Source organism: Henckelia pumila, chromosome 1 (assembly GCF_033568475.1).
Source record: "Henckelia pumila isolate YLH828 chromosome 1, ASM3356847v2, whole genome shotgun sequence".
Classification (NCBI taxonomy): domain Eukaryota; kingdom Viridiplantae; phylum Streptophyta; class Magnoliopsida; order Lamiales; family Gesneriaceae; genus Henckelia; species Henckelia pumila.
In genome coordinates, this window is record NC_133120.1 from 150469642 (window position 1) to 150492013 (window position 22372).

The 22372-nt window shown below is 39.4% G+C and overlaps 2 protein-coding genes across 2 annotated transcripts; both read right to left on the bottom strand.

Annotated features, from left to right (window-relative positions):
* Nucleotides 1–1974: 1974 nt before the first annotated feature.
* On the bottom strand, nucleotides 1975–14867 carry LOC140874206 (uncharacterized). The gene is made up of 4 exons (XM_073277488.1): nucleotides 14615–14867; nucleotides 2719–3109; nucleotides 2625–2630; nucleotides 1975–2518 (listed from the first exon to the last, which is right to left on the bottom strand). Exons 1-4 carry the CDS (start codon nucleotides 14865–14867, stop codon nucleotides 1975–1977), a joined length of 1194 nt encoding a protein of 397 aa, XP_073133589.1.
* A 42-nt stretch (nucleotides 14868–14909) lies between these two features.
* LOC140874207 (uncharacterized) lies at nucleotides 14910–15296 on the bottom strand. The gene has a single exon (XM_073277489.1). The coding sequence runs from the start codon at nucleotides 15294–15296 to the stop codon at nucleotides 14910–14912; it is 387 nt and encodes a 128-aa protein (XP_073133590.1).
* Nucleotides 15297–22372: the final 7076 nt, after the last annotated feature.

Sequence of the window (22372 nt, forward strand, 5' to 3'; positions counted from 1 at the left end):
TAATCGGGACAGAGAATATCTCGCTCGATCGGTCAAACTCTACCGATCGAGCTAGACGGGCTGTTCGGGAAATAATTTTTATTTTTTGAAACTCTTTTATTTTGGACTCTAGCATTTTATTAGGTCTTTATTCCATTTTGTGGAGATTATTATCAGACTTTGAAGCTTACAGACCAAGTATTCCTTGGCGGCTAGGTTTTTATTCATCCTTTCTTAAGAATTCTTCTTTTTCTTTTGATTTTTCTTTCGTTTTTCATGAATCGTTGTGGCTAGTTTCTAGAACTTGGTTGAGTAAGACAAGCCCTTGATTTTGTTTATTTGTGAGATTCAAATTTTCAGTTTTTAATTATTATTGAGTATCAAAATTTGTTCTGATTTATTTCATTCTTGTATGTGAGATTTTTGGATTAATCACCATAGGATTTCGCTATACAATCTACTGCTAAATTAGAATTCAAATCCGTAATTGTTTGAATAAACTAATTTGCGAGGAAACTACGATTGATATTTTCCGCTTGTGAATTTATTAAATTGTTGGTACGACAATTGACTAGATTAAATGCATCCGCTTGTGTATGTGTTGTCTAGATTCGTCAGTTTCACTAGTTTGAATGCTATCATGGATTTAAATATAATTGCTTGTATTGGGCTAATTCATTGGTAATGGTTAACCTAGAACGCTTGTGTCTAGTTAACTAAGATTAAGGTGAAACATGAATTTAATTTTCAATGATGAATATTTGATAGAATTAATTATTTCTAGGTAATCGATGATCGAATGAATAATTTCAAGGGTGTAGTCGACCGATACCAAGACTTGTTTTTCATTGATTTATTTGTTATAATTTAATCTTGCATGATAGTTGATATAATTTCATTAAATATTGCTTTTAAATTTTCAGTAGTTAATTTCAAAACTCAAAACCCTTTTTTATTTTGTTTAGAACACAATAAATTTCACTTTACTCGTGGAAAATATCCATACTCACACTACTGCATACTTTGTTTATCTGATTTGAGTTGGGAAATTTGGGCGCGACGCGACAAAGCGTTGCCAGACCGTCTATTTATAGACGGAGTTCGGACCGTTCGAACCCAATTCGGAGCCTCTGAAAACGATCGGAGCGTTCGATCTTGACTTCGGAGGGTTCGAAGTCCCATCAATGCGTCAGCCATGACATAACCTTGGTAACGTAAGCCCTAGCCATGATCGGACCATCCAAACCTACCGACGGATCGTTCGATCACGATCCGAGCATCCGAACATAACTTTGGATCGTCCGAACGCCTTCGGATCCTCCGAACTTCTCCTCGGGCCGTCCAAACTTTAGTAATATTAATTATGATTAATTTCCTTAATCACTTCATTGGGTTACGGGTTACTACATTCTCCCCCACTTAAGAAATTTCATTCTCGAAATTTAAGTCTAGAGGAAAAGCATTGAAATTCAAACAATGTTTTTTATTACAACTAAAAATTACAAAGTACAAATATTTCTTACAAAGAAAATTACAAAACATCGAAACAACTCTGGATGCTCAGCTCGCATCCGGATCTCCAGCTCCCAAGTTGCTTCTCCAGTTTTCCTATGCTGCCACTGCACCATCACTAGAGGTATGCGCTTGTTGCGAAACACCTTGTCCTTTCTGTCGAGAATTCTGAGAGGTCTCTCCACATCGGACAAATCTTGATCCAATTTCAACTCATTCGGATTCAAAATGTGCGACTCATCTGCCACGTACTACCTCAACAAGGACACGTAAAACACATCATGGATACTAGAAAGATACAGTGGCAAAACTAGGCGATAAGCCACATCTCCAACTTTCTCGAGAACCTCGAAAGGACCGATAAATCTCGGCGACAACTTGCCTTTGAGTCCAAATCTCATCACCTTCCGAAAATGCGACACTCGCAGGAACATCCCCTACCTCAAAATGTAACGGCCTGCGGTGAGTGTTAGCGTAGCTAGCCTATCGATCTTGGGCTGCCTTAATCCTCTTACGGATCAAATCCACTGCATCGGTCATCTGCTGAATCATCTGTTGACCTTCGACTTGATGTTCGCCAACTTCGTCCCAAAACAAAGGCGTACGACAGCGGCGTCCGTATAAAGCCTCGAATGGTTCCATGTCAATGCTGTTGTGGTAAATGTTATTATAAGCAAACTCTACCAACGCCAAATGATCATGCCACGCTGGTCCAAAATCTGTCACTATTGATCGAAGCATGTCCTCGAGGGTACGAATAGTCCTCCCACTCTGCCCGTCGGTCTTCGGGTGGTAAGATGTACTCAAAATCAGAGTAGTGCCAAGAGCTCGCTGGAAACTACCCCAAAACCTAGAGGTAAACCTCTGATCTCTGTCGCTGACAATACTCAACGGAATTCCATACAGACTAACAACCTCTTGCACGTATAGATATGCCATTCTGTCGAATGTAAAGTTCCGATTGTAAGGCAAGAAATGCGCGGATTTCAACAATCGATCGACAACAACCCAAATGGCATCGCAATTCCTGAAAGACATCGGCAAGTGGGTGAAAAAATCCATCTCACATGCTCCCACTTCCACTCAGGAATCTCTAAACTCTGGAGCAAACCACAGGGTCGTCAAAATTTTACCTTGACCTGTTGACACACAAGGCATCGAGATACGAACTGATAAACATTGCGCTTCATTCCTTTCCAACAAAACCTCGTACGTAGATCTTTGTACATTTTCATACTTCCTGGATGAACAGAGAATCTACTACGGTGAGCCTGTGTCAGAATCTCCTCCCTTAGTGTGGAATCATCAGGAACCACCACACGTCCAGAGAGACACAACAGACCATCATTCTGCAAATGAAAACCAGAATTATTCCCATCCTGTGCCAATCGGGCTAACTTCTGCGTCTTCGGATCAACGGTCTGCGACTCACATATACGAGTATACAGCATTGGTTCGGCAAGTACTGACGAAACGCAAACTCCCTGATTTTCCTTCTTGTGTCGAAAAGTGAAACCCAAGGAACAACACTCCTCTACCACTCGTGCAATTGAGCTGGTACGAAGCAAACTCACATACACTTTGCGGCTAAGAGCATCCGCAATTGGATTAGAAAAGCCTGGATGGTACTTGATCTCGCAATCGTAGTCCTTCAGCAAATCCATCCAACGATGCTGCCTTATGTTCTACTCAGCCTGAGTGAACAAGTACTTCAAACTCTTATGGTCAGTGAAGATCTCGAACCTCTCACCGTAAAAATAATGACGCCATATCATAAGAGCAAAGACAATGACCGCAAACTCTAAATCATGTACGGGATAGTTCTTCTCATCAGTCTTCAATTGCCTAGAGGCATAGGCAATCACATGACCTCTCTACGATAACACACATCCCAAACCTTGGAGAGAAGCATCGGTGTGAACTACAAATCCACCTGATCCAGATGGTAGTTGAAAGAGTGGGTGCCCTGTGAGCCAACTTGTGGCTAAGGGCTTTGATGACTCTATGTATAAACAATCTTTTGTTTAATATAATTTACACTTTTATAAAGGCGTTTACTTTATCTTTTATCATATTATTATGTTGTGACATACTATAAGATGTTTAGATGAAGACCTTGAATATACTATAGTGTATGTAAGATGTGGTGGCACATGGGGATGGCTATCATGAAACACATCTTATAGTCACTTATATTCTAAACAGTTCCTAGTCGATTGAGCCATCCGTTAATAAGGATAAGGATCGCTCGAGATTGAGACTAGCATTTGCGATGCCGAGTACCACGTTTCATTGGTATGGAACATAGAGATGTTCAAAGCATGCAAATGGATATTCATACGATGAATGATCGAACTACCCTATCCGGACTTTCCAAGTGGTTATCACTTATTGAGTGGATAAAGTCCGCGGATTTGGTTGTACACCATTAGTCCTTACTAATTGAAACATCATTGAGACTCTATATGCTAGTACTGTACTTTGACTCGTTTACCGACTCTATTGGGGTAATCAGGTGTCGGGATTGGGTACAGTTACGACACATATAGGAGTCGATGCTTTGTTGTCAAGGATTCACCACATACTTGCTAGTGTGGATATCCTATGCAATCTGAGGAGATATTAGTGTGACGAATCTCTGGCCAAAGTACATGATGTGTTTTAAGAAATGGTTTCTTAGTAGCACATGCGATGTCACTATTTGATCTTCAAGATGCATTGCATAGTTATCGAATCTCGAACGACTCTCGATTTACCAATGGTTGTTGATTCGATCGGGATATATGGATGAAGGGACCGTAATGTACGCTAACCAAAATCTATTGGTTCTTGCAGGCACTATCAGTGATACCTAGGGAATCATGGGGTGATGTTGCTAGGCGCTCTTACCATGATTCGATGGGCAAGTCGGAAATTGTTGTTCCGAGTCACAAGGAGTTGTGAGCCCACGGCTAGCTGTATCCCTGAACCATTGAGGGTCACACAAGTAATGGTTTTTTAATCCCCGTTGAGATAGTTAAATTTAAAGAGTTAAATTTAATGAACAAAGAAGTAGGACTTCTTATATCAGAGTAGAAGAGTAAGATTTCCTAAAATGACATAGGGATGGGCATTTTTGGAAATCACTGAATTCAGATTCAGAAAATTTATCTTGACTTTAAAAGATGCAGAAATGGTTTCTGTGCACATTGGTGAAATTGTTTTATCAATCTGAGTCACGATGAATTTTATATTAATTTCTGAATATGCGGGCTTTGCTTGTCAGGCTTGAACTTATGATTAATGGGCCCAAAGCTGTTAGCAGCCCACATTATAAATAAGTTATTGTAGTACAGAAATTAAATAACAGAGGTAAAATTTTCGAAAACCCTAGCCTCCAGTCTAGAGAATTCGGCCGCCCCTCTCTGTGTTTTCTCTCTGAAAATTCCAGCCTGTGAATTTTGAATTTGCAGTCTGGTTTAACGGATCAAATTCGTTAATTCTCTTCGTAGAAACTTCTGATAGATTTTCTAGTGCAATCTATCAGAGGGATTAAACTTCTGTTCGTGGACCTGATTGAAGAATTGTTCGTCCATCAGTTCCTGGGATATACAACAAGAGCAGAGTTATCTGTTGGTGTCCATAATCTCGTTTCGAGATTTCAAGGTAAAAATTTAATTGTTATTTAATTTTTACACGCACAATTTAATCGTAAAGTTTTGATACCCATGATATGGAATCGTTCCATATAAAATTTTTAAACTTCCGCTGCACCGGGTATCAATTCTGATTGATCTGATCACCGTTTTCCAATAGTGGTATCAGAGCCAGGTTGCTCAGATCAAGCGATTAAATTAATCGATTGTACAAATATTTTTAAGCCTCGGTTTTTGAAACAAAATAAATTTTTTAAAATAAATTTTTTTTTTCGGGCAAAACACGGGCAGCAATGGTCGCTGCCCAGGGCAGCGCACGACACTGCAGCGCTGCGCTGGGTAGCGCACGCTGCTGCCCAGGGCAGCGATCGTCGCTGCCCAAGGGGCAGCGACAGGCTGCCCGGCCCGAGCCCCTTTTGGGGCGCGGGCTGCCCGGGATCGTCCCGGGCGGCCCGGGAAAATTAGTTTTTATTTTTAATTAAAATTTTAATATGTTAAAATTCTATTTTTGGTCCGATCAAAAATTGTTTTTGATTGGTCCACGAGGCGTCGGATCGAATTGTTCGAGTCCGAAAATTTTAAAATTGATTTTTGGATAAATTTGAATTTTTTGAAAATTTATAGATTTTATCCGTTAAATCAAATTTTATGAAATTAATTATTTTTGGTACAATTGATGATAAGATATGATCTTATGGAAATATTGAGTAAAATATGATTTTATGTATAAAATTGGATTTTATATGTAAAATATGATTTTATTTGATAAAAAGATAAAATATGATTTTGTATGTAAAATAAAATTTTATATATGGAATATGATTTTATCCTTTTAATTTAAATTGCCATTGCATGTTATCCAATAAATTAATTTTGAATTAAATATTATTGGATAAGGATGATCGATTGCCATGACCAATTTTGTAAGTGTATGTTAGGGAATTTACATTTGTTTTTATTGTTTTTGGATTTATTAATGGGTCTGGTTTATGGCCCAATATGAATTGTCATATGTAATAAAAGTGGGCCTGGTTTATGGCCCGTTCCCACCCCTTAAAATGTATCCCCTACTTGTCATAGTTATTTATTGTAAATACATTAGACTTAGTGGGAGATGAAGAATTGAAGACGGAGGTGGGCCCAGCAGACAATAAAGACTGAAGAAATGTAAATTGGAAGCTCAATGTAATAGGATTGCATTGCATACCTGCATATTACCTAGGATTGGACTTAGACTCGTGATTGGCAACCACGGGTCGATTAGAAATGGAATCGATCATCCTATATAATATATGATATTATCGTTGTATGCATGTTTTAGACTAAATTGTATGAATCCCGCAAACATACAAATTTTAAATGATGAGACAAATTTTCAAAATTAAAATCCCTCATTTTAAATATGATTTAAAATTGATATCAAGATAAATAAAGGAAATTTAAATATTGTTTAAATGTTCCTACCTTCCATCAACGATCAATGTATGAGATGCTACCCGCGGATACGGTCCGGCTCATATTATTGGGGGGCCCGTTCGTCGGAAAGCTATACATTGGATCGACACATGTTGTAAGTTGGGTGGAACTCCCATGGGATCGGCTCATATTATTGGGGGATCCACATGGCGACCGTCCATCACAACTTAATATTGATGGATCATCTTGACATGCCACAATAAACGACATCATATTATTGGGCCCTTATTGGACATGAGGTAAAAACGTGGAGGTTGCTTTGGAAGAAATTGGGCTCTACCTTTTGAAAATTATGGTTGGCTGATATTATTCGGGACCATAGTTTGTCAATTGGACTCCATGTTCCCACTAAGGAAAACAGTTTCCCGTTTTCACTAGAGGGTAGTGAAATCGTTAAAATAGTGGGAGTGAGATTCATAAAATAAATTTTGCCTATTTTATGTCTTAGTAAATTAATTAAACAATCACTGATTATTGTCTGTTTCTTTTCGGTATTTCATTAAGATGAATTCGCGCAATCCACTATTCTCTATTCTCGAACAAAATAAACTGACTGGTGCAAACTATACGGAATGGTTCCGTAAGTTGAAGATTGTCTTGACCTCGGAGAAGATGCTCTACGTGTTAGAAAAATCTCCTCCGAAGGAAGCACCAGCTGATATAAGTCCGGAAGAGTTGGCCAAACTTGATATATGGTGGGACCATGATATCAAGGCCAAATGCTATATGCAAGCCTCGATGTCTGATGAACTCCAGAGGCGATTTGAGGATACCGTGAATGCTGCTGACATTCACGTACAACTCAAGGAACTTTTTGGGGCTCAATCGAGAGCTGAAAGGTTCGCTACTGTAAAAGAGCTAATGACGTGTCGCATGCGTGAAGGGACTTCGGTCCGTGATCATGGGGTACGAGTGATTTGGCTCATACAGAAGTTGGTAACGCTTGATTTGGTGTTGGAGCATGAAATCAATGTGGACTTATTACTTCTTTCTCTTCCTTCTTCGTTTGACGGATTTGTGGTGAATTTCAATATGAACAAGATAGAGGCCTCCCTTGAAGAGATGGTCAATATTCTTGTAACATATGAAGCCACTTTAAAGAAGGATAAACCAGTTCTCTTGGTGGGCTCCTCTTCTTCAGCTAAGAAGGGGCCAAGTACAAAGGGTAAGAAACGTTCTGCCCCACCCAAGAAAACCGGACCCGAGAAGAAGAACAAGACAAAGGCTTAAAACATGGAAAAGTCCAAGGATGTTTGCCATCACTGCAAGAAACCCGGTCATTGGAAATGTAACTGCAAGGAATATCTAGAGCAGTTGCGAACTGCGAAGGGTATGTTCTATATTGAAATAAATGTTTTACTTAATACTACTTCTTGGGTATTAGATACCGGATGTGGATCTCACATTTGCAATGATTTGCAGGTGATGACAAGAAGTCGCAAGCTTAGAATGGGTGAGACCCAGCTGAGGCTCGGAAATGGTTCTAGAGTTGAAGCTAAAGCTGTGGGAGATGTTTATTTAATTTTGCAGAACGATTTTAAGTTACTTTTGAGAGATGTTTTATTTGTTCCAGATTTGATTAAAAACATTATTTCTATTTCTATGCTTTATAGAGATGGTTTTTCTTGCAATTTTGTGAATGGGATTTGCAATATTTACAAGAATGAATGTTTGATTGGAAATGGAAAACTTGAAAACGATCTATATAACTTAAAATTAAAAGACGTTCCAATAAATTATGTTGATAAACCGGTAACAACGAACAAAAGGAAAATCGATAGTCAAAACCCGGCAAACCTTTGGCATGCTAGGCTAGGTCATATTTCCTCAAGGAGGATGAACAAGCTAGTGGGAGAGGGCATGTTTGATATGTCTGATATTAACTCTCTACCTACTTGTGAATCCTGCCTGAAAGGAAAAATGACTAAATCTCCATTCAAGGGGAAACCTGAGCGTAGTCAAAATCTGTTGGATTTGATCCATACAGATGTTTGTGGTCCATTTAGAATTGGTACTCAATTTGGCCACAACTACTTCATTACATTTACTGATGATTATTCAAGGTATGGGTATTTATATTTAATGAAATATAAGTCTGAAGCATTTGAAAAGTTCAAAGAATTCAAGGCTGAAGTAGAAAACAAGCTAGGTAAAAGTATTAAAGCACTTCGATCGGATCGAGGCGGGGAATACTTAAGTACCGAGTTTTTGGACTATCTGAAAGAGAATGGGATTCTCTCTCAGTGGACTCCTCCTATGACACCTCAGCTGAATGGTGTATCGGAGCGTCGTAATCGAACTTTGTTGGACATGGTTCGATCCATGATGAGCTTCACTGAGCTTCCACCTTCGTTTTGGGGCTACGCGCTTGAAACGGCGGTATTGTTGTTGAACAACGTCCACACCAAAGCAGTGGACAAAACACCATACGAGTTATGGAATGGCAAAGCTCCTAAGTATTCGTACTTGAGGATTTGGGGATGTCCAGCTTACGTGAAGAAGATAGTGGGAGATAAGTTGGATAGTCGATCCACCTTATGTTATTTTGTAGGGTATCCGAAGAATTCAATCGGATATTATTTCTATCATCCTACTGAAACAAAAGTGTTTGTTTCAAGGAATGCCACCTTCTTGGAGAAGGAGTTCTTATTGGATAAGAAAGGCGAGATGATGGAACTCGAAGAAATTCGAGAAGAACCCGAAATACAAAATAATGATCCCATACCTCAAGAATCTTCAGAGGACACGCCTATACTTAGAAGATCCGAGAGGACTTCTAGACCTCCTATTCGATATGGTCTTCTTCTTGAAGGGGATCAAGATGAACCCGACGTTGGATGTGATCCAAGAAACTTCAAGGAAGCAATTTCTGATGCGGATTCAAATTTATGGCTTGAAGCTATGCAGTCGGAAATAGATTCGATGCATACAAACCAAGTTTGGTCTTTAGTAGATCCTCCCGATGGAATTGTTCCAATAGGGTGTAAATGGATCTACAAGAGAAAGCTTGGGCCTGATGGTAAGGTATTGACCTACAAGGCACGATTGGTGGCGAAAGGTTATACTCAAAGACAAGGAGTTGACTATGATGAAACCTTTTCACCAGTTGCAATGTTCAAGTCCATAAGAATCCTTATTGCCATAGCTGCTTGGTATGACTATGAGATATGGCAAATGGATGTGAAGACTGCATTTCTTAATGGAAACATTAAGGAAGAGATCTATATGACGCAGCCTGAGGGATACACATCCATGGGAAGCGAGCATAAGGTATGCAAGCTTCAGAGATCGATCTATGGTCTCAAACAAGCATCAAGAAGTTGGAACCAGAAATTTGATGAAACAATAAAGGATTTTGGTTTCATCAAGAACCCGGAGGAACCGTGCGTGTACAAGAAAGTAGTTAAGGATGCTGTGACATTCTTAGTACTTTATGTTGATGACATCCTACTCATTGGGAATGATGTAGGGATGTTGCAATCAACAAAGATATGGTTATCAGGTAGATTCTCGATGAAGGATTTGGGTGAGGCATCCTATATTCTAGGGATACAGATCTATAGAGATAAATCTAAGAGAATGATAGGACTCACTCAAGCAACCTACATCGAAACCATATTGAAAAGGTTTTCAATGGATGGGTCCAAGAGAGGAAATCTACCTATGTGTCATGGAGTTTCTCTATCCAAGTCCATGTGTCCCAAGACTGATGAAGAGATAGAGAAAATGACACATGTACCATATGCGTCAGCCATAGGTAGTATCATGTATGGGATGATATCTACCAGACCGGATGTAGCATTTGCTCTGAGTGTCACGAGCAGATATCAAGCTAATCCCGGTCAAATGCATTGGAAAGCCGTGAAGGACATTCTTAAGTACTTACGAAGGACTAAGAATATGTTCATGGTATATGGAGGAAGAGAACTGAAATTGGAAGGCTATACCGACTCTAGCTTCCAAAGTGACGTGGATGACTCGAAGTCAACCTCTGGATTTGTGTTCATGCTCAATGGCGGTGCTGTCTCTTGGAAGAGTTCCAAGCAGGACACCACAGCGGATTCCACCACTGAGGCAGAATACATTGCGGCATCAGCTGCTGCTAAAGAGGCCGTTTGGATGAGGAATTTCGTCCAAGAGTTGGGCGTTATTCCTGAAGTTTTTGGTCCAGTCCCGGTGTACTGTGACAACACGGGTGCCGTTGCTCAGGCAAAGGAACCAAGGTCTCATCAAAGATCCAAACACATACTGAGGAAATACCACATCATCCGGGAGATCGTGGAAAGAGGAGACATCACTGTCGAGAGAGTGGCCTCTGCAGACAATATCGCTGATCCACTTACTAAGCCCTTGCCAGGACCATTATTTGACAAACATCGCGAAGCAATGGGACTGCGTAGTATGACTAGTTGGCTTTAGGGCAAGTGGGAGATTGAAAGAGTGGGTGCCCTATGAGCCAACTTGTGGCTAAGGGCTTTGATGACTCTATGTATAAACAATCTTTTGTTTAATATAATTTACACTTTTATAAAGGCGTTTACTTTATCTTTTATCATATTATTATGTTGTGACATACTATAAGATGTTTAGATGAAGAGCTTGAATATACTATAGTGTATGTAAGATGTGGTGGCACATGGGGATGGCTATCATGAAACACATCTTATAGTCACTGTATATTCTAAACAGTTCCAAGTCGATTGAGCCGTCCGTTAATAAGGATAAGGATCGCTCGAGATTGAGACTAGCATTTGCGATGCCGAGTACCACGTTTCATTGGTATGGAACATAGAGATGTTCAAAGCATGCAAATGGATATTCATACGATGAATGATCGAACTACCCTATCCGGACTTTCCAAGTGGTTATCACTTATCGAGTGGATAAAGTCCGCGGTTTTGGTTGTACACCATTAGTCCTTACTACTTGAAACATCATTGAGACTCTATATGCTAGTACTGTACTTTGACTCATTTACCGACTCTATTGGGGTCATCAGGTGTCGGGATTGGGTACAGTTACGACACATATAGGAGTCGATGCTTTGTTGTCAAGGATTCACCACATACTTGCTAGTGTGGATATCCTATGCAATCTGAGGAGATATTAGTGTGACGAATCTCTGGCCAGAGTACATGATGTGTTTTAAGAAATGGTTTCTTAGTAGCACATGCGATGTCACTATTTGATCTTCAAGATGCATTGCATAGTTATCGAATCTCGAACGACTCTCGATTTACCAATGGTTGTTGATTCGATCGGGATATATGGATGAAGGGACCGTACTGTAAGCTAACCAAAATCTATTGGTTCTTGCAGGCACTATCAGTGATACCTAGGGAATCATGGGGCGATGTTGCTAGGCGCTCTTACCATGATTCGATGGGCAAGTCGGAAATTGTTGTTTCGAGTCACAAGGAGTTGTGAGCCCACGGCTAGCTGTATCCCTGAACCATTGAGGGTCACACAAGTAATGGTTTTTTAATCCCCGTTGAGATAGTTAAATTTAAAGAGTCGAATTTAATGAACAAAGAAGTAGGACTTCTTATATCAGAGTAGAAGAGTAAGATTTCCTAAAATGACATAGGGATGGGCATTTTTGGAAATCACTGAATTCAGATTCAGAAAATTTATCTTGACTTTAAAAGATGCAGAAATGGTTTCTGTGCACATTGGTGAAATTGGTTTATCAATCTGAGTCACGATGAATTTTATATTAATTTCTGAATATGCGGGCTTTGCTTGTCAGGCTTGAACTTATGACTAATGGGCCCAAAGCTGTTAGCAGCCCACATTATAAATAAGTTATTGCAGTACAGAAATTAAATAATAGAGGTAAAATTTTCGAAAACCCTAGCCTCCAGTCTAGAGAATTCGGCCGCCCCTCTCTGTGTTTTCTCTTTGAAAATTCCAGCCGGTGAATTTTGAATTTGCAGTCTGGTTTAACGGATCAAATTCGTTAATTCTCTTCGTAGAAACTTCTGATAGATTTTCTAGTGCAATCTATCAGAGGGATTAAACTTCTGTTCGTGGACCTGATTGAAGAATTGTTCGTCCATCAGTTCCTGGGATATACAACAAGAGCAGAGTTATCTGTTGGTGTCCATAATCTCGTTTCGAGATTTCAAGGTAAAAATTTAATTGTTATTTAATTTTTACACGCACAATTTAATCGTAAAGTTTTGATACCCATGATATGGAATCGTTCCATATAAAATTTTTAAACTTCCGCTGCATCGGGTATCAATTCTGATTGATCTGATCACCGTTTTCCAACAGTAGGGCCAACACTGGAGCTGTAGTCAGACGGCGCCGTAGTTCGTGAAAAATCTCCTCACTTTCTGACGTCCAAATGAAAGGTACATCCTTCTTCATCAGCTGAGTCAAAGGCTTAGCGACCTGAGAAATATTCTCCACAAATCTTCGGTAGTAGCCTGCCATCCCAAGAAAACTACAAATCTCTGAAATTTTCTTGGACGCGACCAGTTCAAAATGGATTCCGTCTTACTAGGATCAACTGAAACACCGTCTCGTGAAATCACATGACCAAGAAAAACAACTCGGTCAATCCAGAATTCACACTTGCTCAACTTAGCGTACAACTGTCTCTCCCTTAGTGTCTGAAATACTGTACGAAGATGGAAAACGTGCTCGTCCATACTGCAAGAATATACCAAGATACATCAATGAACACTACCACGAACTTATCCAGAAAGTTGCGGAAAACCATGTTCATCAAATCCATGAAAACTGATGGAGAATTCGTCAAACCAAACGACATCACTAAGAACTCGTAGTGACCATACTGCGTACGAAATGATATCTTAGAGATATCCTCCTCTCTAACCCGCAATTGGTGATATCCCGAGCACAAATCGATCTTTGAATAAATAGAAGTACCCTGTAACTGATCAAACATATCATCTATTCGCGGTAGAGGATACTTATTCTTCACAGTTGCTTGGTTAAGCTGTCGATAGTCATGCAACAACGCATCGACACCTCTTTCTTCTTAACAAAAAGGACTGGGGCTCCCCATGGCAAAACACTCGGCCTAATGTATCCCTAATCAAGAAGATCCTGAAGTTGATTCTGCAACTCTCTCATTCTTAAGGGTGCTAAATGATACGGAGCTCTGGAAATCGGTGTTGTCCCTAGTAGTAACTCAATGCCAAACTTGATCTCCCTCATTGGTGGTAAGCCTGGAATCTCCTCTGGAAACTCATCGGGAAACTCACGAACTACGGGTATCTCCTGGATGTCTGGTATCTCCAAGGATGCATCGATGGCGTAGATAAGGTAGCTTTTCTCGCCAGACTCTAAAGCACGCCTGGCTTTCAGAGCAGAAATCACTAGCATCGGGGGTCGCCCTCCCTCACCATTGAAGTACCACGCCTCACCATCCTCAGGACGAAACTGAACAAACCTCTAATAGCAATCCACTATCAATCTTTAGGTAGTCAAGAGATCAATCCCAATAATACAGTCGAAATCCTCCATGTCTAAAACCATCAGGTTAGCACTAAGTTGATGCCAATCAAAAACCAAAGAGAAACCAACCACTAGACATTTAGCTAAAACCTTGCTACCCATCGGAGTAGAGACAACTAGCAACATGTCTAAAGGAATATACAGCAATCTATACTTCTTAAAAAAACATGCTGAGATGAATGAGTGTGACGCACCAATGTCAATCAAGACATACGCAGGAAAAACACACAAGCTACAGGTACCTGCAATCATACGGTCACTGTCTGCCTCCTCCTGCTCCTGGTTTAGTTCAAATACCTGCCCCTGAACATGTGGCCGTAAGGAAAAATGACCTCGAGAAGATGTCTGTCGTGGCAATGTCTGCGAATGCTGATGCTGCTGCTAAGAGTACTGCTGCTGCTGCACAGATTCCTGAATGCCTATGGATCCACTCGCTGCTCCCATCAGAGTAGGATAGTCCCTCTTCATATGTCCCTTCTGTCCGCACTGAAAACATGCGCTGGTCACTCGAGGACACTGACCTGCATGATGCCTCCGTCTGCACTGCTGACAACGGTTCCACTTTTGACCACTAAATCGGTGCACTCCGCCAGATCCAGAGGAAGAAGAAGAAGTGTCTCCCTGTTTCTTGAAAGACTGGTCTTTCGGCCCCAAAGAGCTAGTCGGTTTGGAAGAAGAATAACTCATGGCCCTGTTCCTCCGAATGTTGTCCTCTTCCTGGTGACAACATCTCACCAAGTCCTCATAAGTCAGATCACCACCCACAACGACCATCTGGTGAATCTCAGGCTAAAGACCTTGAAGGAATAGAGTATATTACGCTGTAGAGCTACCGGAAAACTGTGAACAATAAGGGAGAAGCTCGATGAACTTCTGTTGGTACTCGTTGATAGTCATCATCCCCTGCCGCAAGCTCAACAACTCGATGGCCTTTAAATGCAGTGGAAAATATAGCTTCTCAAAAGCCGCCCGGAACTCTGCCCAAGTAGCAACTTCTCTGGCTGCTATGATAGATGTAGATACGGTTATCCACGACTTCCTGGCATTGCCTTCAAGTAGGAAACCCAACGTCTCCATCTTCTGCTCCTTGGTACACTGATACTGTCGAAAGCAGTTCTCTAAGCGCTCGATCCAGTTCTCGGCGACTTCGGGTGCCTCGCCACCTACCAAAGGCTTCGGACCCATCTGAAGGAATCGGTTCATGCCGAAACTACTTCACTCCTCGCGATGTCTAGGACGATCCTCCCAGTGACCTCTTCCACTGCCGTGACTCTCATCGTAATCTACCATATGTCAATTAATAACAGATAATGTATTAATCTGCATTGGTTAATTCCCAGTTGCAATGCGCTCTGATACCAATAAATGTAGCGACCCGACCCGGATCCACTACCTAATCAGAGTAAATAAGCGCGTGCAATAATATTAAAAGCATGAATAGCGGATTACACAAAATGCAACAAATCTGATCGGCAGAATACAGCCGACGATAACAAAAGTGTATAATCCTTATACAACAAAATTGAAAGTTCATAGGGTCATAACCTTACCGTTAACTCTCACTGCCTCCGGCACCGGCCTCACTCCTGGTGCGAGCCTCCTGGATCGTCTAGCATCAAACCTGCCCAAACACAAGGTATCCCAAGAACACCAAACACAGGGCGTGAGCGACATCACTCAATACGAAAGCAATGATATATAGACTAATATGCAGCAAGCAAATGACTTTAAAATCATGGGTAAAACAGTCTACTCAGGGCGCCACCAAATATACAGTACCTTGCCAGAGAGCGACTCCGCGGGGTACTCGTATATTCACCCTATCAACTATAGCGTCTACTCCACCATTATGGTCGCTCCTAGTGATAGCAAAACCAGGGGCTGAGCCTCCCCAAAACCTGACCTGAATCCAAAACAGGACACAAGGATCACATGGAAACTGACAATACCTGACTCGAGTCCATGATGAATTACAAGCTCCCTATGGAAACTATCAATGACTCCCATCTCACAAGATGTAGTCCCGTATAAAACATGCATGTGCTAAAGCAGTAAATTAGGGAAAACATATAGGACATACTCATGCAACATATAAGTATATATATCATGTCGGCTATCTCGGTCAGTACTTACGTACCTCTAACACTGCGGGTCAAATCCTAACACCACTGGTCTAGATCTCATGCCTACTAGTCCACACTACGGCATCTACAATTCAAATACCCATGCATCAATATTTAATCTCTAAAAGCCTTAACTAAGCTATTTTATACTCCTAAATATTTTTAGGAAGCCAAAGCTATACCTGCATCATCGTCAGCCCTTTGCTGTTGCTTGCCTCAAAACTAGGCTACAGCTCCGCTATGATGCCTGGATCGCTCCGCTACTTTCGGATTCATAATAGGACGCCTAGAACTCCTAGATTTAAGTTAGAAGGCTGAGGAATCAAGAGAGAAGAGAGGATAGGTGCGAGTGAAATGAGCTCTCGGACCCTCTATTTATAGACAAAGTTCGGACCGTTCGAACCCAGTTCGGAGCCTCCGAAAGTCCCATCAATGCATCAACCATGACGTCAACTTGCTGATGTAATTGATGACGTAAGCCCTAGACATGATCGGACCGTCCGAACCACCGATGGATCGTCCGATCACGATCGGAGCCTTCGAACTACTTCGGATCGTCCGAACGTCTTCGAATCCTCTAGACTTCTCCTCGGGCCGTCCGAACATTAGGAATATTAATTATGATTAATTTCCTTAATCACATTGTTGGGTTACGGGTTACTACAACATATCTAGTAAACCATCTAATTTAAGTCTAGGATATAAAAAAAAGCACATAAAAATATTTTAGGAACGTGTAAAAATTATTTTTCTCATTTTTATTTCATAACTTGAATACATTGAAATAAAGTAACATCATTAGATTTAATATGTTCATTAAAAATACATGAAATGTTGGAACAATGTGATGAAACTAAATGTGAAGTAGGATAATAAACATCGGATAATTGTTCACTAGTATCATTAAAAACTTTAGAAATGCATCGGGTCACCGATATCCACAGTTTCATTCTGGTGTGTGAGCCACCTCCTGATGAGATGACCAAGTGTACTACATACCATGGCGCCATTTGATTGAACAAGAGTTTTATCGTGATAGGTTTTTGTTACCCATTCATTTGTATTAGAATTCATAGCATGTGTATAATCATATTTTTTTACTGGGCATTATCGCTCACGTCCTCAGTTTTTCCTGGGACAGGGCTTAGGTTGGATGTACCAGGAGGTAGCGGTCGATGAGTTGCAGTAGTTTTGAGTTCGACGTTTTTGGCATCAGGTTTCAGTTTGAGGATATTATTTTTAGTACCTTATTCGATAAGGTTTAATAAACAATCTTTCACTGTTGGTTTAAGGGCTGGTTGTATTCCGCCAGTTATTTGGTTGTATCGATTTATCTTCGCTGTTTATTTATTATTATGTTTTCACTACAACAAAAAAGGTAATAGATAAGTGTGAAAAAATGTTGTTAAAGAGGGGTCTGAAACTGATGTTAAAATCCATGTTATTAAAATTCCATTTGATTGAAAAACTGTTGTCTCACATGACCTTTAACATCGGTTTTAAACATGCAATAAACAACGTTTTTTCACTCTTGTTGTTTTTCAACTACAAAAAAAAATTAATATACAATTATCCAATATTATAAATTACACAAAATCCGAAAATAAAATTTATTATAAAATATTTTAGTATTACAAATGACTCAAAATTCTAAATTCTAATCCTAATTCATGCACATTAGAAAATAAAACTATGCTAATATCTTGATAATCTTGAAACTCTCCCTTAAGAATACTTCATTTTCTTGTCCTTGGCACCTACGTCTCTTCTGCTTCTGCAGTCGTCTCTCTCGTTATACTACACCAAGCAACTGTAAGTCTGAATAAGCATTAAAGATGCGTTCCGCCCTTGCTTCTGAACCTATTTCTTTTCTCTTGATAGACAACTTGTTCAACTTTGGTTTCTCTTCATGTTTTTTGGAATCAGATCTGGTAAATACATATTTGAGTTAGTAGTCTCAATCAATCAAGTATTTAAATATGAACATTAAATGAGAGGTGAACAAAGCAAGGAAGAAACCAATAGTCAATATCATCCTCCTAGACCATCTTCTTAACATTCCAACAATACCAACATCACATTGGTCAGTGCTAGAAGAGAATTCATCTCAGATCTATAGAGCATCTCAAGCCCATAAGTTTACAAAATCTTTATTACTTGACAACATAATAATTCCCATTTTGGAAAAACAGAAGGAGATTCATATGCGACAACAAATATGGTATATGACTCCATCAAAAGCTGAAACTTACATGAATATGAGTCCCTGAAAAGTTACATAAACATATAGTAAAAGATCATAAATAAAAGTGGAAAAAACTGTTCAAGAGGGTATTAATACCTTGGTGGAGATGCTGCATGATTCCATGGTCCTACATGCCAAAACATAAATTGTGATTAGAAAGATGTATGCTTAGTTGCAAAGATAATATATAAAGAAGATAACATGCTTTCAAAGAAAAAAGTAACAGTTCCAATACATCTCACAAGAAAACTACTATTAGCTACAACTCCAACAATCCCATTCAAATCTTCATTAACAACATTTTTTGTACTCCCCACTTCTTTGTAACTTTCATGACTAATTTCATAACTGAAATTTCTGAATTCCTGAAAATTCTGCTGATTTTTCGGCTCATTTTCACTTTTCAACACTTCTCTTTCACTATTTAGAAAGCTCCAAAGAACAATTTTGAAAGCTCCAAAGAACTAAGTTTCGACAAATTGTGTTATTCATACTCGGCTATCAATCTTCACCAGTCCAAAATCCGAAGCGAGGCTGAAATATAAAGCAGATTTTCAATCAAATATGACAAGAATCCACAAATTATAAATAAATCAATCTTGGAACTTAGAACTAAATTTTGACGTCTAAATCATAAACTAGAAAATACAAGGAGGTTAATAAAAGTAATGACTAATGAGATCAAGTCATAGAAACAGTATTACTAACCTATCACCGACAACTGTGCATGAAAGAGTGAGATCCGCGCATTTCTGACAATATGGTTCTGTTTGGGTATTCAAAAGACTGAGAGAAACACCAAATAAAATTTCCATAAAAATGGTTGGTTTTTATGATTAAAGTGGAATTTTGCAGGAAGAACTAGTATATCATGGTTTTGCTTTTAATTGGGAAAGCTAAGTTATATATTGATTTGACTTGTTAAACTAGAAGAATGGACTTTGTACAACTCCCAGGACCAAGTAGCTTTCAATAAATAATCAAACAAATAAAAGAATAGGATAACATTGATACTTATTTTGTTATGAAGATCATAACCGTCCACAAATAGATGAACGATTAGTGGCCAAAAGTAAAATTGAACAATCAAGTTTTCAGACATAAAGAAGGCAAGCTAGAAAGACTAAAAACAGAACCTGTGGTTGGCTCAAGTGACATCCTTAAATCCTTTGCTATTTACTATATCTCTTGATACATGTAGAAGTGATTAAAGCTAGAATAAACAAAATGTTGAGTATGACAGGAAGAATACAAGTTAATATGCTAACCAAACTTAATTTATACTTGATTGCTGAGAAATTGATGCGGCTATTGATGATGTACAACGCAACAGGAGCACAAGAATGAGGAGCTTACCAACATATTTGGTGGATTATGTAGTTACACAAGAATAGAAGGAGTAAATAGGGATATTACAGAAGGATGTATAGGCAAATAAGGTCATAGAAAGGGTGAAAGTGTAGTATCAAATACATGACTATAAATAGAGATGAGAAGGGAGAATATTGTATTGATTTGTAACCGAAAACAAAAACTGAATAAAAATCTTCTTCTGAAAATTCTTCCTTTCTCCCATGTACAATTCTTAGGAGGTTGGCTTCCTCGAACAAGATTTACCATCTATCAATGGTGCTCTCGTTTCATTGTGATTCTCACCATGGCCGATGGAACGCGGCAGGAAAAAATCGATGAGATTTTGACTAAATTGGCAACAATGCAAGATAATCAGGCGAATAACATTGAATTACTCAATAATTCAATGAAGGATTTGGCGATAGGGTTACAAACTTTGGATGCGAAATTTGAGCAGTATATTCGCCGGAACCCTACTTCGCAAGAGGAAACCACCATGGATTCACCGGTGCACTCGCCTGTTCCTCGCCAGTGGCCGTCCGCATCGGGATTGCTGGATGCCCAAACTCCATTCAATACAATGCGGTTAGAGGTTCCGCGTTTCTCTGGCACCAATCCGTCCGCTTGGATTTCTCGCATTCAAAGGCATTTTGACTTCTATCAAACTTCCGATCCCCAACGTTTAATCATAGCTTCATTTCATTTGGATGGGGATGCGCTCGATTGGTACGATTGGATGCACAAAAATTAATTGTTGGCTAGTTGGGCGGAATTTTTGGTTGCCGTGGAAAAATGTTTTGGACCGTCAGAATTTGAGGACTCTTTTGGTCAGCTCTGTAAACTGGTGCAATCCAGATCATTACTCGATTACCAACACTCATTTGAGCAGTGGTCTAACCGCAGTCGGGGGGTTCCTGAGCCTCTTCTCACTACAACAAATATGCTAATTAACCACACTAAAAAGACAATGGTTTTAGACACAAAGTGTTGTCTTTTGACCTTTAACAACGGTTTTTACGAAAACCGTTGTTGTTGGCCCTTTTTTAATGAAATACAACAATGGATTTTAAAAAACCGTTGTCTTATATATGTCAAAAACAACGGTTTTTAAAACCGTTGTCTATGAGCGGGTTTTTATGGCCTACGACAACGGTTTTTTAAAACCGTTGTCTTTTCTTTTTTTTCTTAAAAACAAAATTGCATATATATATATATATATATACATAATATATATATATATATAACGCTGAAAAAATGAAAAATATAAAGAGAAGGGAACCCAAGCCCTAGCCAAACCCGTCTTCCTTTGACCCTGCTCATCTTGTCGCCCTATTCGTCGATCGATTGCCGGAGCAGGTCATCTCTTTATTTTTTATCTTTGTTTGGTGATCATGATTGCCAGAGTCTTCACGTTCTCCGTTGTCTTTTAATGGCCAATTGGGAGTGAGTTGTCGTGGTTTCGGGATCTTTATATTTCACTGTGGGTTGTGTGTTTTTGAATCCTAGGATGATTTTGCATCGTTTTGTTACTGGAATTCAAATCATTTAGCACTGGGTTTTTTGCTTGCGTTGTTCTTCATCTGTGAAGGAAGCTCTTTGTGCGATTTGATATTTTTTCTTCTTTGGCTGATCTGGTGGGTCTGGAGCTTGTGGTTGTGGTGTTTGGTTGATTTTCTCTTGTTGTAGTGGCTGGGCTGTCAGCGAGATAGAGCAATTTGAGGGGTGTGTACTTCTGCCCCTCACCTGTTTGTGCAATTGCTTCAGTGGCTCAATGCTTGCACGTCCTCTAATTTGTAACGGGTATTTGGCTATCTCTGATTATTTTGTATCGTATATTGGTGCTTGAGAACGCGGTTATTGCCGTAGGAGCCCTTTCTATCTTGTTAGTTTCATTCCGATAACAACAAGATGCTATTTCTTTGCTTGGGATAATTAGTGGGGCAGATTCTTCATGCTTATATATATATATGACTTTTTTGGTTAGCAATGCATTCAAGAAGGTATCATTTCATCATAAGAAACATGCTCATTGATAGGACCTCAGTGTTGTTACTTTTCTTGCACGATATCCCACAAGACAGCCGATCCATGAAGTATTGCTTGTCTTTCTTCTTCTCCCTATTAATTTTATATATATGTATATATATGTATAATAAAATTTAATGACATACATATATAAAATTATTAATTACATGATCAATAGCTTGCTACCTGTCAAGAATAGTCCATGTTGCCCCCAACTTCTTTATGGACCGTATAGCAGCCACCTTCCGTGATGGTCCAGCTTCCACCTCTACACTCACTTTAACATGAAATTTAATTTGAGCTGTTTTTTTCTTTCATTTTTCAAAATAATTTCTGTTTATATATGTATATATTTAGTGACCCTTACCCGGATCACCTACTAACAGAACTTAGGCATGCAATTAACTTAAATAAACGGATATCAGAATAAAACTGTGGAAACCATAAATATTATACAATCCCAAGTAAAGGAATCTGTAATTTATCCAAATAATATACAACCAAATCGAATAGCTGTATCAACCTCAAAACAA